Source organism: Mustela putorius, unplaced genomic scaffold, assembly GCF_011764305.1.
Source record: "Mustela putorius furo isolate JIRA1106 unplaced genomic scaffold, ASM1176430v1.1 tig00000139_pilon_pilon_pilon, whole genome shotgun sequence".
NCBI lineage: Eukaryota > Metazoa > Chordata > Mammalia > Carnivora > Mustelidae > Mustela > Mustela putorius.
In genome coordinates, this window is record NW_025421293.1 from 6,658,767 (window position 1) to 6,677,064 (window position 18,298).

Below are 18,298 nucleotides of genomic sequence, written 5' to 3' on the forward strand. Positions count from 1 at the left end.
ACACACGTCAGGTGCTTGGGCTAGTCCCTAACACCTGCATTAGTATTATAACCTGTTAGTGACAGGTTAGTTAGTAATCGTGGTAATAGCCATAGGCCCCGGGGTGCTGTGAGGAGCCAGAGGAGAGGCCCCAGGCCTGACTCATCCCTGGTTCCTGCCGCTGCTCCCTCCCTGTCCACCCGCCTAGGCCCCAGGCAGGTCTGGCTCGCTGGCTGCTGGGAGAATGAGCAGAGAGGGCAGACCCTTTGCTTGAAGTCCTCCCCGTCTCTGTCTGGACTCATTCATCTGTCAGCTGGCCACTCTGCGCCCGGCTAATGGCAGACGGAACCAGTCCATCGGAGAAATGGCTGGCATGAGAAGGGCACGTGATGGGCAGTCTTTACCCAGGCAGGGCCTTGCCCAGGGCGGCCAGTCCGACAGGTATCCTGTGCGGTGCGGAACCCCCATCCACGCTTGGTCCCTCTGCAGGAGACCCCTGACCGTGGGGCTGGCTCTGGCCCGCTCCGTGGGGCTTGGTGTCTTCTGCCACGAGGGAGGAAGGCCTCCCCTGCCTAGTCCACAGACGTGGTGAGGCTTTGGCAAGCTAACAAACACGAGGTTAAGAGCAGGAAGTGCCGAACTAGTCTGGAATTCAGTGCATCCGCCTACGACCGTGTCTCTAAAGTAGAGAGGCCGTAGCTGAGCGGACTTCTGCAGCGAAGGCCAGCCGGGAAAGCCAAGGTCTGTCTGTTTGCACGTGATTTCTCAGAGCCGACTGCCTAAGTGAACTTATGTTCTTTACTTAAAGGTTCCAAAACTGTAGGGAATGTTCCTTTCCTTCTCTGGGCCTCAGTTGATTCATCTGTAAAGCGGGAGGGGAGGGCGATTTCTCTCAACCAGGTAGTAGCTCGGATTGGGATTTGTGGACCATGGGGAGGCATGGAAACGTTAGAGAACATCATTGTTAGTGACATTATCATGCAGGAGGGGCAGACTAGGAGAACCCAGGGTCCTAGCCTTGGGAGAGCCTACAAAACAGATGTCCTGATACCAGCTGCACAAAGTCAGCAAGAGAGGCCATGGCCTAGGCCCATTTATTTATACCCTTGGATTATGCAGGGCAAGTCTTACCAGAAGGTTCTGAGACCTTGTGCCTCTCTCCCTGAGCCCGCTACGCATGCTCTACGCTTGTCTTTCAAGGCTCCCAGCAGACAAGACCCCGAGTAAACCTCTCAGAAAGGACCAGAGAGTGAGAAAGGCCTCTTGAGAGGATCCCAGGGAGGGAGGAGGCAGAAGCTCTATCCCTAGGCCAGAGAAAGAAAAATGTCTGTAGGGATGCGGGCAGCAGAGCAGGAGGACACAGCTCGGGGAAGAGGAGTTTGGATGTTACAGGCAGCAGAGGATCCCTGCGGAAGGCAGTGACCAAACAGAGCTATTCTATTTTGTAAATACCCTTCATCACGTTTGTGTCGAGATAAACGGAGGCTCCCTCCAGCCATCAGCTCACCCACACGATGTTTGGGGTGCCCTTAAGTTTTGCTAAAGACTGTGTTTTATGTGTCAGGCATCTGTGTGGCTGAGGGCTGTGTGGGGGTGACAGGGCTGGGGCTGGCAGGGGGGCTGGACAGACCGAGGAGCTGGAGATTTTAGGAACAGGAAGGAGGAAGCCGCTGGCTTCAGAGAGAGCAATGCGGGCAAAAGCAGAGAGATCTGAACTGAGGGATGGGGGGACATATGGCTCTGTGGGGATAGGGAAGGTGACATGACCCCCTCCTCCACCACCCCAGAAAAATCTCCCATCCTACCTGTGTGCCCTCAGGTTGCCAGACCAGGTTTGTGTGTAGGAGTTAAAGGGCATTCTTGGGTGCCTGGGGGGCTCAGTGGGTTAAGCCTCTGCCTTCAGCTCAGGTCATGGTCCCAGGGTTCTGGGATCAAGTTCCGCATCAGGCTCTCTGCTCTGTGGGGAGCCTGCTTCCTCCTCTCTCTCTGCCTGCCTCTCTGCCTGCTTGTAATCTCTCTCCCTCTCTCTCTCTCAAATAAATAAATAAAATATTTTAAAAAAGAAATCATATGGCATTCTTGATATTGGCCCCAAGGCTAGCTAACTGTCATATTTGGCTTACCTTCTTTTGGGGGGGAGGTGTTTGTTTGTTTGTTATTTGTTTTTAAAGAGAGAGAGCAGAGGGCGCCTGGGTGGCTAAGTGGGTTAAGATGCTGCCTTCGGCTCAGGTCATGATCTCAGGGTCCTGGGATCGAGTCCCCGCATTGGGCTCTCTGCTCAGCAGGGAGCCTGCTTCCCCCTCTCTCTCTCTGCCTGCCTCTCCATCTACTTGTGATTTCTCTCTGTCAAATAAATAAATAAAATCTTTAAAAAAAAAAAGAGAGAGAGAGAGCAGAAGAAGGGACAGATGGAGAGGGAGAGAGAGAAAATCTCAAGCAGTCTCCATGCCCAGCACGGAGCCTGACCTGGAGCTCCATCTCACCACCCCAAGGTCATGACCTGAGCTGAAATCCAGAGTCAGACGCTTAACCAACTGAGCCACCCAGCCCCCACCCCAACCCCCGCCCAATTCTTTTTCTTTTTCTTTTTTTTTTTTTTAATACAAAATCAGTTCTTTAAAGAGCAGATTCATGGGTGCTCTCCTGGACGTGTGTCCCTGGAAATTCTTCCACCTCATCGCTGTGGTCTGCCTCCCTTGCTCTGTCTTCCTTTCTTGTGTCCCCCTCCTGGAAGAGGAGGTGACTTAGTGTCTACCAGAGGTCCCTCCGTCTATCAGTGGCGACCATGCATGGGACTACTGTCGTGGGCAGGACCTTCCAGACAGAATCTCACTTAATCCTCTCTCCTTAGCAGGGATATTCGTTTCCTGCTTGTGGAGCTACAATGAGGTGTGCATGGTCATGCCTGGGTAGAGAGCTGTCTGTGAATGGAAAAGCTCATGTCATAGCCCTAAAGCTCTGCCCCTGCGGGCCTGCCCTCCTCTGGCCAGGGAAAGCCTGAGCCTGGCCAAAGGACACACAGGAGTGAGGATAGGGGATGAGATGAACCAGGGATGAGCCTCCATCCGGGAGGGGCACTGTCTGAACCACCCTGGAAGGAAGGATGGCACGTGGGGAGGCCCCCACCCCCTTGGAGCCCTTGCCCTGGAGGTGGGCCTTTAGAGGGCCTGTCTGGGCCTGTTCAATTAAAAAAAAAAATGAGCTTGTACAGTACTGGATAGCGCAGCGAAGCCCAGCAGCCCACAACAAACTCATCATAGTCATCCTGGAGAAGAGGCTCCGAGAGGGGGCAGGACAGGTACCAAGTCACACAGGGACTCTGCCGCCGCCCCCCCCCCCCACCCCCCCCCCCCCCCCCCCCCCCCCCCCCCCCCCCCCACCCCCCCCCCGGCAAGGAGGGCTCCTGTGCAGCTCCGGAGCTCATGAACTGGTGGGGACCCCCCCCCCCCCCCCCCCCGCTGCCTTTAGTAAGGGAGCTTCCCCGCGCGCCAGGTGTCCCAGCGAGCAAACATCTGTGGCAGAGGGGGCTGCCCCCCCCCCAGCCGGCAGCGGGGACGGGCCGCAGCGGTCCCTGGGAGGGCTCCGCAAGATGGATGGGGAGCCTCGGAGGCGGCGGCGAAGGCCTGGGGCCCGCGCTGCCGCCGCCGGACAGTGATGGATGACGGCCAGGCTGCGGGAGAAGAGCAGCCGGGCCTCGAGAGGCCGCAGAGACAGACGAGGGCGAGGACAGGCCGTGAATATTTCAGAGCGGCAGCGGGGGCTGGGGACAGGGTGTTGGGGGTGGGTGGAGGGAGAGGCGGGGCGGGGGTGGGGGGTGGGGGTGGGGGAGGAAAGGGACTTGGCCCGGGAGCCCGGGTTAGGGAAAGGCTGACACCAGAGAGGGGGCGTTAGAAGATGGGAAGGGGCTCTCTGGGAGCTCACGAGGGCAAGGGGGGCTGCGGAGGGGGAGTGGGCAGAGCTAGGGGCAGGGGGCCAAGGGTAGGACGGTGGGGCTCAGGGGCGGTGAAAGGGGCTCGGTGTGTGAAAGGTGGGCGGGGCAGAGGAGCACCGTGGATGGGACTGAGGGGCTGGGTGAGCGGAGGGCCTCGCTGAGCCGTGAGAACACAGAAGGGGCGAGGACGACTGGGGCGGGAGGGCACCTGTGAGGGGGGGGCGGGGGGGCGGGGGGTGTCTTCCCTGGAGGCAGCCCTTTGGGTCATCCAGATCCCCGCCTGACCCTCTAGGGGACGGGGCCGCACCCCGCCGACCTTGTGGGGGACCAGGTCCCGGGGGCGCTGCGTGGGGGTAAAGTGGCAGGCGGAAGGCCCGGCCCCCAAACGCGGGTGGTGAGCGTCCCTGTCGCCGGCAGCGTGGCGGAGACCCCGCGGCTGCTCGAGGGCGCGGAACCGGGCCTGGAGTACGCGCCCTTGGACGAGGACGACGGCCCCGTGGACTGCGACTGCCCGGCCGCCTGCTACCGCGGGCACCGGGGGTACAGGTCAGCGCCCCCCGCGGGAGGGGGCGGCGGGGGGGTGGGGCCGGGGGCCGCCCCTCCTCCCTCACCCCTCCTCCTCCTCTTCCCCAGAACCAAGCACTGGTCCAGCAGCTCCGCGTCGCCCCCTCCCAAGAAGAAGAAGAAAAAGAAAGGCGGCCACCGACGAAGCCGGTGAGAGCGCCGCGGGGCGGGGGCGGGCGGGGGCGGGAGGGGGGTGGTCCCCGGGGCGCCCACCCCTCTGTGGGCAGGAGACCCGACGCTGCATTGGGGAGCCCTGACCCTTGCGGAGCCCCTCTGCCTTTACTGAATCCCGCCCCCTTACAAGCCCCTCACTGGCGGGGCTCCACCCCTGCACCTAGCCCCCTCCCCTCACCGAGTCCCCTCATTGGCACTCACCCAACGCCCCCCCCCCACTGGACACAGTGACCCCTGGGTCACCAGCCGTCCTGCACTCCCTCCCCTCACCAAGTGTGAGTGGCCTGGGGAGGAAGGGTCAGCTGGGTCACATCTGTGGTTCCCCCTCTGTATGTCCTCCTCACCTGCCCCTCATGAGACCCTGGCAAACGTCTGGAGCCCCAACTGTCTGTCTGTCTGTCCTTTTCTCTCCCTGGCCCTCAGCAAAAAGAGGAGACTGGACTCCGAGTGCAGGTCAGTGATAAAGGCCCGCAGGGGCTGGCGGCAGGGGTGGGGATGTCTGGGTGGGCAAGACTCCAAGGCCATCCCCCAGAGACAGGAGGCCTGCCACAGCAGGGCTTGGACCCGGGAAACTGCCCGCGTGCTAGCTTTCCCCCCCGGAGGCCAGAAATCCCACCACTGGAGCCTCTGACACTTGGGTGTGAAACAGCCCTCACTTACGATGCCAAGGTGGCGGAAGCGTGGCTAGGGGACAACACAGGCAGTTCTGTCACCCACCCTTAGGGACCCTGATGGACCCTCGGGGCCCCAGTTCATTTTGTACAACAGGCAGCAGGCTTCAGCTAGATGCCCCAGGCGCCCTGACTTTCCAGCCACGTCCAGCCACCCCCGCCCCTCCCCTCCCAGGCAGCATTTCACTAGAGCACCTCCCCCTCCTTGTGTCCGCAGCTGTGGCAGCTCCTCACCCCTGCGCAAGAAGAAGAAAAGTGTGAAGAAGCACCGCAGAGACAGGTACCTTCCCTCCCCCGGGGCCTCCTTTCCCCTCTGCGTGCCCAGGGCTGTGGCTGTGCAGATTTGTGTCCCCGAGCCACCCCAGACAAGCTCAAGAGAACTCTTCTGTGGCCCTCCAGGTCTGATTCCGGGTCCCGGAGGAAGAGACGACACAGGTGAGCAATGCCCGGCTGAGGATGTGGACAGAGGCTAGTGCCGCCCTGCAGGGACCGAAACCCAGGGGGTGCAATGATGGGAGGAGGGTGGGGAGGGTCTTGCCCTGCTCCCTCCTCCCCCCTCCTGGGACTGCTTCCCAGAGCCAAGCAGGGGAGGGGGAGGGGGAGGAGGGTGGAGGCCAACTGTTTGCAACACTTGCTGGTCCCGTGAGTCAGCCTTGACTCGGGGGTCCTAAGAATTTTCCAGACAACACAGCAGGTCTGTTATCCAAGGGGTGTTTCCATAGAGGTGTCAGGAAGGGAGAAGCATCAGGATCCCAAATTTGCAGGGAAGGGCACCCGTACAGAAGGAAAGCTCAGTGGGTAGGAGATCGGTCGGCAGGCTGTGGCTAGCCGTGGTGTCTGGGAGACAGGTGCCAGCCCCAAAAGGCCTGACTGCCAGGCCAAGGAGGTGGCCTCCTAACAGACAGGGCTGGGAGCCAGCATGGGGCTCTGAGCAGGACAGTGACTCCTTCAGGATGGACTGGGGGAGGGGATGAAAGTCAAGAGCCCTTGGGTGGGGGGGGGGTAGAAAACTCAGCATGGACGGAAGGAAGATGTAGGACCACCACATCCCCAGGGCCCACATGAGAGACAGGGCCCCTCCCAGTGGCCCTGCAGAGGGTCAGAGACCCCAGTCTCACTCTTGCAGTGGGACTTTGCCCATGGCCACTTGCCAGGTGGGGCAGGAGCCTAAACAAACATCTGATCCTGACCTTCCAGTTTCCCCAGTTTCCCATTCCCCACTTCCTTTCCTCCCCTCTTCTTGGAAGCCACTGTGGACCACCCCGCTACTGCCCCCTAGTGGTCACCATCCGTCTACACAGATCCTCTGGCCAGCTCCCATGGGTCCTGCGAAGGACCTAGAGGTGACCTAGGGCTAGACCAGCTCCAGATGGGGAGAATGAGGCCCAAAGCAGGCAACATGAGTTCTGGAACTGACATCTTTGGCCTCCTGGGCCTGCCTCCCGCCCGCCCAGCTCCTGTGAAAAACATATCCTGTTGTTTCTTAGCATCCCCTGGATATTTGGTCAGAAGAAGGCATCTGTGCAGGGCTAGAAGGATCCAGCTGGAATCTGGTGGTATCAAGGAGGGTGGGGTTGAGGGCCCACAGGGACCAGGGGCGGAGTGAGACCTCAGACACCTACTAGGAAGCTTTCCAATCCTTTTGTCAAAGATAGAAGGAGAAGGACTGTGGGGCCTCCCCCCGGAGAGCTGGATGAGCAAAGCAGTGGGGTGGGATGAGCAAGTGCAGGCCAGCAGGGCTGGAGGTGGGGACTCAGGTCCCGGACAAGAACAGATCTCAGATCCAGACCAAGGCACAGTCCTCCTCCTGCCCCCCTGCTAGGCTCAGGCTGAGCAGTCACCTTGCCTCTGCTTCCTACAGATCTCGAAGCCCCAAGAGCAAAAGAAAAGAGAAGAACAAAGAGAGGAAGAGGTGAGAACCCTTCCCGGTTCTCTAGCCCCTCCCCCTTCCCCGTTCTCTAGCCCCTCCCCCTTCCCCGTTCTCTAGCCCCTCCCCCTTCCCCGTTCTCTAGCTCCTCCCCCTTCCCCCTTCTAGAATCACATAATTGGGTCCTTGTAGGTCCATTTGGTCCCCGCTGCCCAGATGGAAAATTTCAGACCCAGACAGGAAGCTAAGAGCCCCTGCGAATCAGCGGCAGGCTGGGAAGTGGAACCCAGGCCTCCTGCCTCCCAGTCCAGGGTTCTTTCAAGCTCTGCCCTTGTTATGCCCCACATCCCTCCACCCTAGTCACAAGAGCACCGGCTGAGGGGTCAGTGAGGTCCCCAAGACCTATCCTAATTTTCCTAATTCCCACCAATGACCCATCTGGACTAGGGGGGCTATCTCTGTAGGAGACTAAAGGGGGTGGGGTCCCCCTTGGGGAGGTCAGGCAGAACTTAGGTACTGGCTGGTTTCTCTCCCAGGCCACACGGGGAGTCCCCAGGTCGGAGGTCCAATCGCCACAGCAGCGGCAGCTCCCAGAGCCCCTCCCTCTCCTCCCGTTACAGCGATTCCAGATCGCCCAGCAGGTAGGTCCTGGGCCCCTGGAAGGAGTTCCAGAGGTGGTTCAGACTGAACACTCGGGAGGGCTGGAGAGGGGACTGGGGAAGAGGATGGTGGACAGAACAGCAGTGCCGGGGCGGGAGGGTCCTACAAGGAGTGAGCAGGTGCCCCCTCACCCGGCAGTGAACGGGCAAGGCCTGCCCAGAGATGCCCCAGACCCTGAACTGGAAATCAAGGCCACATGCAGGCTCGGGCCTTGTTCGCTAAATGCAAGGGAGAGAGCAGGTGAGGGGCTGCCCTACGTGCAGGGGCAGCGGTTCCACTTGCAGAGGGGGCGTCCCACGCCGGCTCCCCCCGTCTCCCCTCCTCCCCAAGGCTGAGCCCCAAGCACCGAGATGACGGGCGGAAGACAGGCAGCCAGCGGTCCAGCGGGAGCCGGTCACCCCCCCCGTCTGGCGGCAGCGGATGGGGGTCGCCCCAGCAGAACGGCGGCAGCAGACAGCGGAGCGGAGCGCACGGGGGCCGCCCCGGCTCGGCGCACAGCCCGCCAGATGTACGTACGCTTCGCTTTGCAGAGGGTTCCCGCGCCGTGCGGGCTGCGCCGCGCCTGGGGAAGGAGGGGGCGGCCCCGCCGGGTCGGGCGCGGTGAGCGTGTAACCGGGGAGGAAGGCGCCGCGACCCCCTCCTGGCCCGGGGGCGGCCTGGAATGCTTGGTGGTTGCGCCCACCCAGCCAGAGTGTCCGGGGAGGGGGCCCCTGCAGGCTTGGGCCACCCTTGAGCTTGGCAAACGCAAGGCCAGAGGGGGCTTGACCACTGGGGCTCTCTGCCAGCTGGGAACACAGCTGAGGAGAACCCAGGGTCTCTCCTGCCTCCCTCCCCGACAGGCATATTGGGGTGGGAGGGGCGTGGACGATGCTAGGGGTCGCAGTCAGGAACCGGATTCAAGAGACAGGATCTCCCCTGGGCATCACTGAGGCCCTGAGTCTCCCTCTCCCCACCAAGCCCTCTCCCCTTCTCTGAGCACCCCCCCCTCCCTCAACCCCCTCACAGCCTCACTCCCCCTCCCTGAGAGCCCTCCCCTTTCTCTGTCCCTGAGCCGGCGCCGAGCTGCATTTCTAAAGTCCCTGATGCAAGGAGAGTCTGTCCTTTTCCCAGGGACTGCCCGCGCGCAGACAGATGTCTCAACCCTGCAGGTTCCCATGTCCCCATGTCCTGTCCTTCCTAAGGCGCCTGCCAGAGTACCCATTGCTCCCTCGGAGACGCCGCACCAACACCACTCAAAAACCGTCCCTACCCATCTTGCGGAGGGGCACAGGGTCCTTGAGACCCACAAGCAAGTGTGGTGATGGTAGGGGCTGGTAGAACAGACAGGCTTCTCCTCCTTTCTCAGGTGGCTGGGCTGGGCTGGGGTCGGGGGTGGGGCTCTCCCGAGCCCCCAGGGAGGCCCACATCCCGTTCTGTTTATGGATCCTGGAATTCCTTGAGTTGGGGATAGAGCCCCCCTGGGGAGAAGGGGCTGCAGTACTGGCCGTGTGGGCGTGGCTCGGGGTGGGCACGGGGGACTTGGGGTAAGCAGGCCTGCAGGTTCCCCCCCACCAGATCCAAACTGCCCCAGAGGCCTCAGCAGGGAGGGTGGGGCTGCCCCTCCCCAGACCTCAGGTCTCAGCAGCAAACATGTCCGTGTTGGTCAGTTTCATTTTGATTTTTGGCTGTTTCCTTCACTCCCTTTCTTTTCTCAAACACCCTTACTCCCAAGGCCTTAGGGAGGAAAACCAAAGGCAGCTGACAAAAGGCTCTTGGTCTCAAGGTTAAATTTAAAGGACTTTACCTGTTTTGAGACTGCCCCCACTTGGACAGGGTACCAGGCTCCTGAGCTCCTAGGGACCTGGCTGGATCACATAGGGAAGATCACATCCCCGTCCCAGGATCTGCCTTCGCGGTAGGAGAGGACACACAGAGGTAGCTGAACACCAGGACAGGGACTGGTGCCACAGGCCCCAGAGATAATGACTCCTTCTGGGAAAATCCAGGAGAGGGTGTACCTAGGCCCCCACCACTAAGGGCACAGAGCCAGAGTCCCAAACACCTTCTCATGAGAGCTTGCCATCCTCCTGGAAAAGCACAGAAGGCAGCCAGGGCCAATAGTGGGCTCTTCCCACTTCTGGTACCATCCCTCCCTAAGCAATGGACCACCACGGGCCCTGGGTTTGTACAGACAGAACAGTCTCCACAGACCCCAGGAGAGAGCAGTCAAGGAAGACGGCCTAGCCTCTAGCCTTGGGGAGGACTCCACCTCAACAGCACCCAAATCCTGACTCCCTCCCAGAGTGGGATTCCATTTGGGCACTGCCCTGGGACTTTCCTGGGAGGCAGCACTTTGTTACCCCTTTCATGAAGCATGCTCCCCAAATCCTCTCCCTGCCCTTGGGCCCTGCGAGATCTGGGACCTCAGGACATCCAGGCCTCTCACCTGTACCTCCGGGGAGGTGAGATGGGGGCGGGGGTGTTGGGGGGTCCTAGACTTAGCCATTCACCAAAAATGTCTTCGGGGACAGCTATTTGGGGGGAGCGGGGGTATTCTTGGATGCTACCTTAAAAAAAAAAAAAAAAAAAAAGAGAGAGAACAAACGAAAAAAAAAAAAAAAGGAAAGAAAGAAAAGCTCACCATTTTTAACCCCGTCTATGTTTTTGCTTGTTTTTTTAGCCTCCCATTTGAACCGTGGTAATACTGTGATTCCATTTCTTGTTTAGTTGGCAAGGGAAGAGGGTGGGGAAGTTTGTGTAACTTTTCCTGGTATTTTGTTTTTATTTGTATTTTCTTTCTTTTCGTTTCCTTTGGTAATGTACAGAAATGCAAACGATCTCTCTGGTTTGGTTTGGTTTTTGTTTTCCTATCTTCTATGTTGTTCTAGAATTTCGCTTTTGTGCGTGTCACTGTGGGAGCCTCTCCTAATGCAGATGGGTTCTGAGTCTCGAGCGAACATTAATCGTATACATATCTCTATATCCTTATTCTTTTTTCCTTTGTGACCAGAATTTAAAAGGGAAGATAACTTAAAAAGGGACTCCCAGGCCAACAGCTCCTGGCAAATCTGCAGCAGCTGCCAATCCTCTCTTCCCAACCCCAGGGCACAGGTTGGAACTGCCTCAGCTTTTGAATGAACAGAAGGGGTCCAGACCATTCCACCGTGTCCCTGTCTAGAAGGAACCTTGGAGGGAAGCTGGGAGACCCAGGGAGGAAGAGAGCCTTGTCCCATCACCCGGGAAGCATCCCAGGGCAGTGAGCCCATGCTTCCATCTAGTATAAGACGGCTGGGCATGACAAGGCCAAGCTGCTGAGCACCTTCTGTGCCAGGCCTCAGATCCTAGATGAGGGAGCTGTACACCCCCGAGAGAGTTTAGTTCAGGTGAAGGCTTCAAAGTCAGACCCTCCCAGGCAAGAGAACAAGGCCAGTGGGGTGCTGGCTCCCAGCATATTTCTGTATTGTTCTATCTCAGGCCAAGGAGAAACCCCCAAAGGGATTTCTGGGTTCTGCTATTGACTGCTCCCTGGAGCCCAGAGAGGTCAAGTGGCCAGCTCAGGTCACACAGCTTTTTAGAGGTAGACCCAAAAGGAGACTCCAGCCCTCTTACCTCAAGACCACCAGCCACGGCCAAGACGTGGAGAGAGTGGTCAATGGAAAGCACACTCTGGGAACCCTAAGTAAGGAGAGGAGGATTCGGGAGGTGGACGCCGGCTGTGGAAGGTGGAACCCTTCCAGACGCCGATGGCACACGCCCAGCTCTCAGCTCCCTGGCACTGGGCCCTGCCCACACGGAGACCAGGTTATAGGTGGGCCCAGCATTCAGCGAGCCCAGCTCTATAGGAGAACTGCTTCAGCCAGTCAGGGAACCCTGTGCCCTCCCAGTTTGGGCACCCATGGGGACAGAAATAGTGAGGCAGAGAGGAAAGGGGACTGCCTGAGGTCACACAGTTTGGGGCGAAGAAGTGAGATGCTGAGCCCAAGTCCCAGAAAAAGCGTGCAGGGTTTAAGGACTTAGAAGTAGGGCCCCTGCCTTGGCTCCACCTGTCCCTGGCACTGGAAGTGTCACTATTCAGTGAAGGGGGCAGAGAAGGTTCCTGAGCAAGGCCCTTAGAGGCTCTCTCTGGCCTCTACCTTTGACTCAAATGTCATCACAACACGGGCGGCCTAGGGTGACCCCAAGAAGAGGTGCCCGTGGCACTGCCTGACCTGTCCCACCCCAGGCCTCCCCCCTTACCTGCCCCTGGAAAGAGCCGTGACCACAGATGGAGGGAGGCAGTCAGGATAGGAAGGGGCATCTTGGCCTTTGTTCCAGGATGAAGCCAGGAGGCAGGAGGGATGCGTTTTCCTAAAATGATGCAGAAGCCCTGGGAAAGTGGTAGGCCTGAGGCAGGATCTGGCCTCCAACCGAATCTGTGGTTGCCTTCCCTTTTAAATGTACCAACACCTTCGCCCCATCGACCCACTCTGCCTTGTTGAAACAGCTTTTCTCTCCTTTTCCCGTCTGGGCCCACCTCTCTCTATTCCCTGCCTGTCTGTCTGTTTCCTTCTGCCCCACCCGCTTTGTGTCTCTCTGTCTCTGTCTCTCTCTCTCTCCATCTCTCTCCCCAACATGGGCCTCTCTCCCCACGCTGCCAGCCCCTCTCCTTGGCCCCCCCTCTGGTTCTGCTTCCATCAGCTGCTTCCTGCATGCTTTCTGGAGGTTTTCTGTTGTTTAAAGAGTTAAGGAAAGCTTGGCTTATTGGAGCCTGTGGGTTTTTAAAAAAAAAAAAAAAAAAGGAAAAAAAATGGCAAACAGAACTGCTGGGCAGGAGCCCTATCCCATCCCTGGGACTAGACCAGAAGCCACAGTGGCTACACAGGTGCTGGTTCCCGAGGGGGAGCGCAGCTTAGAGTCACTGTCTCTCTCCCCCCACCCCCCTTCTGCATTCCCAATGCGGAGACCTTCTTTTCTTTTTTATTATTGCATTCCTGTCCCTGACCACTGAGAAGGTAGGTATCCCGGCTCAGCTGTGCGCCCGCTCGCTCCCATCTCCAGATAAGCCCTGCCACTCTGCTTGGTTTGAATGTGGTTTTCTCTCTCTTTCTCTCTCGATCTCGCTCTGGTTGGTTTTCTCCCCCTCTCCCTTTTCTCTCTTTATTTTAGTGACTACTCATTTGTAAACTTGCATTTTCTCCAAATGAGCTACAAAGCTGTGTTTCCTGGTTTATCATTTGGTTTTCTTGACTCCCCGCCCTTCCCCCCTCCCCGACAATTTCTCTGGTTCATTCTCTCCCTCCTCCCGTCCACCTGCCCTGCTCCTTCTTCTTACTCTCCCACCCCAGCCCCCTCCGCCCCCTCTCTTTCTCATTTTGTTGTCCGAATGCATTTCTGTGTGGTTAGCATTCCAAGTCCTTGTTCCCTTCCTGAACTGTATGCTGCGGTTGAGCCGATCTGATTTCTGTTGTCTGGAGTAGCTGCTAAGCCCCCCGCCCCTCACCCCTGCCAGCCCCTGGGGCCTATTTGGGCAGTAAGCAGTGGTGGAGGGGCCTGTGCCAGGCCTCTTGGCCTCCAGATCCTGGAAGAAGTTCTGGCTGAGGAAAGAGCCCTGCCTGCCCCTCCCCTTCTCCAGGGCCTGCTGGGCTCCCAGGGGTCCTGTCCTGGTGGCAGATGGAACTTTAGGTGGGAGCTACAGACTCTGGGGCAGCAGCTGGCCTCAGGGCTGAACCTGCCGGCTCCATCTCTTGGGGGCAATGGTAGTTGAACGTCAGGGGGCAAGTGAGTTGGCACTGGACTTAGAGGGCTTACTTAGCAAAGTTTCTGTAGGGCAATTTGGGGAATGGAGGGGACTCTCAGCTCACCCTTCCCCTGCCTGGACCACTACCCACCCCAGACAGGGGTTCCCTCAACTCCCCCCACCCCAGCATCTTTCTGTCTTCTGAATTGGAGCCTTATGTGCAGAGGAGTCAGAAAGGACAGTCAGTGGGGCTAAGTCTCCCCCTAAAGTGTTGGAGCAGAACTGAGCCTAGGTCCTGAGACTTGCAGCTCCCAGCCCAGTGCTCATGCAGTCCCATTGAGGGTGCAGGTTAGGAGTAGGTCCTCAAGGGACTGACCTCCCCATCCCGGCTCTTTGAGCTATTTCTTGTCCCATCTGGGAGTAGCCACAGAAGTCTGACATCCCAGCCCTTGTGAGGCTTTGGTGGGTCTCCATCCTCAGCTTGGGAAAGAGAAAGTCTGGCTCTTTATCCTCCCCTGCCCTGATGCTGGCCCCAAGGGCAGGTGGTGAGGAGCTCCACCACTCAGAACATTCCTCATCAGTGAGGGGGGTTGGGAAGGCAGACAGGAAGTTGTTCAGGGAAGGAGAAATTGCCTTTGGTCCCACAGGGAGACTCTGTCCCAGCCTGATGGGAGGAGTAGAAGCCCCATCTTCCGGGAGGACCTGATGTGACCAGGGACCCAGAAATGGGATTGTCAGATGCGGAGTTAGGGGGTGTCGTTGTGTGAGCCCTGTGGGGAGGAGCAAGGGTAAAGCATCCCAGATGCTCAGTGTTTTTGTCCTTAAAAATACCAGGATTGGGCCAGCGCGCCATCTCTTGCTACTCTTTTCCATTGTCTTTTCCCCTCAGAGATTTTTTACATAAGCAAAAGAGAAGATAGCAGGTAGCAAGGAGCAGAGACGCTTCTGGAAGCCGGGCTCAAAGATAGGCCAGGTCCTGTGTGCTCATTTATTCATTCGTTTGCCCGCACACTAAGCCAGCATTTGCTGAGCACACCTGCGGGCCTGGGTGTCCATGCCTGGTGAGGGGCAGGCTGACCGGGGTTTGAGGCCCCCACCTGCCAGGCTAGAGGACTGGCGAAAATGACTCAGAACAATTAGAGAGAAAAGCTGAAGCGTGGATGGGAAGCTCTGCTCACAGCCTGCCCTAACACAGCCTGGCACCGTCCCTATGGAAAGAAACCACAAGGGTCTGTGGGATCATAGAGGAAAGACGTGACTCAGGGTGAGGGTCAGGGGAGGCTTCCTGGAGGAGGTGGTCTTGAGCTGAGGACCCATAGGCATTAGCCAGGCTGTGAGTGGGTGAGGGATGAGGAAGGGAAGGGGAAGAGGGGACAGGAGTCAGAAAGATCAGGCTTCTGGATTAGATGTTTGGAGGTCCCTGGCCACAGCAGTCCTGTCTAGCTATGAAATCCCGTGGTGTTTTGAACTTGGATCTTCCTCAGTTCCTGGGAAGAACGAGACCCGGCCAAGCTGAGGATGAGGCCCACCCTCCAACGGGACCCTTTCTCCAAGAAGGGATGGTGATAAGGGTGTGAGATCGACCCTAAGAATCTTCCCCCAGGGAAGGCACCATCTGCCACCCTGCCCAGCAGCACCTTCCTCCTGTCCTCCACCATCCTGGCATGACCAGACCTTCTAGCACTCGTCTGGCCCTGTGCATCTGTGAGGGGACTGTCAGTCACTGATGCTCTCTAAAGAACCTCTGAATGCCTATTCAGGCCCACCCACCAAAGACCCCAATTATCCCTAATTTACCAATGGGGAAACTGAGGCCCCCAAGAGTTAGGTTGCTTCCTTGAGGACTCACAGCAGACTCACATCAGGGCTGATTTCAGGGTGTTCCACTTTGCCAGTTACTATCATCTGAAGCTATGTATTTTCCTTGGAGGAGGGGAGAGGGTTTGACTTCAAGGCACGCCAGGCAGGAAGCATCCAGAGGAGCCCAGGGTGCCTGGTGCAGAGGGTAGTAACATGATGGGGGTAGGGCTGGGGGGTGGCGGGCATCCACCCAACCCAGACCATTTTTGTTCCCAACATTCCCACCACACTCCCAGCCCAACAGTGAGAAGGAGAGAGGACTCCCACGGTGTCCGTGGGAAGAAACATCAAGGCCTTCAGTCTCCTTCACCAGCTGCTGGCCTCTCTCCTGGAGTCAGAGGAGGAGGTGCAAATCCAGAGTCTAGGTCCGAGCCAGGGTTCACAGCCAGGCCCTGACCCCCAGTTTAATATTCTGCCTGCTTTCCTTGCTATGCCTCACCACCATCACAGCAAGCAAGGGCTTCTTAAAGGCTGGGTCCAGTGTTTCCTGGGTATGCAAGGGTCACTATGCCTTGGCTCCCAGGGGTCCCACTCCCCCACCTAGTATCTGTTCACTTTACACGCTCGGACAACCCAGGAGATAGAAAGAACTTGGAAATTTGAAGAGCCTGGAGATTTCTCTCTCATTTGCTTCCCCTGGAGGGAACAGGATGCTGTATGACAGAACCTAGCCCTGGGGGCTTGGGAGCTGTAGGCACAGGCCACCTGCTGGGGTGGAGGGGATATGTGCCAGGGGAGCCAAGGGTCTCCTGGTGAGGTCTGTTGAGAATGGAACTGCCATCTCACAGGGGCCATGGCTAGTCAGCCCAGTTCCCGTGTCTCCTCGCGTAGAATGAGGGATGAGCTGGTGATCAGGAGAGTTTGGGGTGCTCAGGGGGGCATCTCAGTACCCAGCGATATCCACTCTGCCCCAGAGGGAGACACCAGGCTCTCCCAGGAGGCCTTCATGGCCCATTTGACTCTGGACAGCTGCCACACCTGCTACGGCCAGTGTTCATTAGCTGCTTCAGCCGCCAATCATGAGCTGGCTGTGCCTTTCTACCAATGGGAATGACTTCTTGGCTCTGCCTCCAAGCCCTGGCTGGATGGATACTTGCAGAGAAAGTCCTTGGCACCACCTTGCTTCTTGCAGGAAACGCCAGGGCCATGCCAAGGAAGCCATGCTCCTTCCAGTCTCTTGGCAGCAAGAAGCCCTGAGGGGTGATAGTTGGTTTGTTCTCCCATCCAAGGAGCCTGCCAAAAAAGCTTGGCCCAGACCCTGCCCCTCTTCTAGGATGACCTGGTTTGGCCCCCGACCCTTGTAAAGGCACTTATTCCTTCCTCAACAGAAGGCATTGAGGCCCTCCTAGAAGCCAAGTTCTGTGACCAAAACCGAGGTTACAGAGCTGAACCCAACACAATAATCTGCCGGGGAGTGCTCAAAGTCAAGTTGGTGCTGGTGATTGGGGGTGGGGCAGGGGTTGGGGGACCGACTTCTAAAGCAGAGGAGTGCAATCACCTGTTATCAGAGGGAAACCCAAGGACAGGGGGAGGGGTCAGTTCTGTGAAGGTAGGAGGATGGAGAGGGCGGTCAGGGGTGCACAGAGAATCCTGAAATATTTTCTCCGGAAGGGACATCAGGAAGCAAAGCCTAGCCCTCTCATTTTGTGAATGGGGAAACTGAGGCCCAGGATGGGGAGGTGACGTAGCCAGGGTCACTCAGTGAGGTAGTGGCAGGCTCTCAGACCCCTGGTGGCCAGCCAGGGACCTTTTGATGGTACCAGGCTCCCTTTCTGGTTTTCTGAATCCCAACCCTTGTGTCCTAACTGCACTTTTGGAAAAACATTTGACATCTCTATCCGGCAGTCACCCCAGAGGTGTCTGCTCAGGCCCGAGGAGCCGGGCGCTGCCAGTCCTTCTCCTCTCGGCCTAGAATGGGGTGGTTGCGTTTTTCTCTCTCTCTCTCTCTATCTCTTGCATTTTTGTGAATCTAATGATGAACTTACGCTACCACACTTTTCCCTTCTCTTACACATCTTACCTACTAAAGGAGGAAGTGCCACTTTATTGGTAAGTGGACGTTAACCAAGAGGGACTTAAAAAAAAAAAATCAGAACTTTAAAAAAAAAAAAAAAGGAAAAGAAAAGAGAGAAACAGAAAGACAGTCGGGTGCTACTGACAGTTCCACAGGTCTCTGCAGGGCCGGAAAACAAAGAAAGAAAAATGTTAACAGAAAAAAATGTCAGTTCCCCAGGAGTTCAGACATTGTTTTTGATTTTGGTATCTAATGACATTTGTGGATTTTGGTTTTGTTTTGTTTTTATTTTATATTTTCTGTTTTTCCTCCCTTTCTTCGGTTCAGTTTTGAGTTCAGTTGTCCCGCCCCGCCCCCACCCCATCTGTGTGCCGTGTGCCCCCCTCCATCCCCTCACCCACCCCCACGCGCTGGGGGGCCTGGCCTGGGGGGGCTGGCCCTGGCCCGGCCTCCCGGTGCCCGCCCTCTCTCTACTCTCTGCCGGGATCGTCCGTCCCATCGGGGGGCCAATGCCAGCCCCCGTGCCCGTCCTGGAGCCCCCTCCGTTTCAGCCCCCCTCCCCCCACCGCTCCGTCCCTCTTGTGTTTTGCATGCCGAGAACCTTGCATGAGCTGCACTGTTGAGGCCAGAAGGTGGACACTCAGGAGAGGCAGAGGCAGGGCAGGCGCGGGGAACCGTTTGTGCGATGCTCCGGGACTGGCAGCCCCCGGCCTGGGCCCGGTGAAAGCCCCCTCTCCTTCTCTCCCCCCACCCCACCCGCCCGCTCTCTCGCCCCCGACATCGCTCCTTCTCTTGGTCTGTCCTCTCCGTCTCTCCTCTTCCCCTCTCTCTGCCCGCCGCCCTCTCCTCTCCCCGCTTCTCTGACTCCCCCCTGCTCTGTGTC

General features: G+C 58.0%; 1 protein-coding gene across 1 annotated transcript in view; it reads left to right on the plus strand.

The window, feature by feature from the left end:
• The window catches only part of SRRM3 (serine/arginine repetitive matrix 3), a 55,671-nt gene that overhangs the window by 32,070 nt on the left and 5,303 nt on the right, over positions 1-18,298 (plus strand). The window contains exons 4-11 of the mRNA XM_045074982.1: positions 4,328-4,456; positions 4,544-4,624; positions 5,072-5,101; positions 5,537-5,599; positions 5,719-5,754; positions 7,181-7,231; positions 7,723-7,827; positions 8,177-8,354. Coding sequence (XP_044930917.1) covers positions 4,328-4,456; positions 4,544-4,624; positions 5,072-5,101; positions 5,537-5,599; positions 5,719-5,754; positions 7,181-7,231; positions 7,723-7,827; positions 8,177-8,354 — 673 coding nt within the window. The remainder of the gene's footprint in view (positions 1-4,327; positions 4,457-4,543; positions 4,625-5,071; positions 5,102-5,536; positions 5,600-5,718; positions 5,755-7,180; positions 7,232-7,722; positions 7,828-8,176; positions 8,355-18,298) is intronic.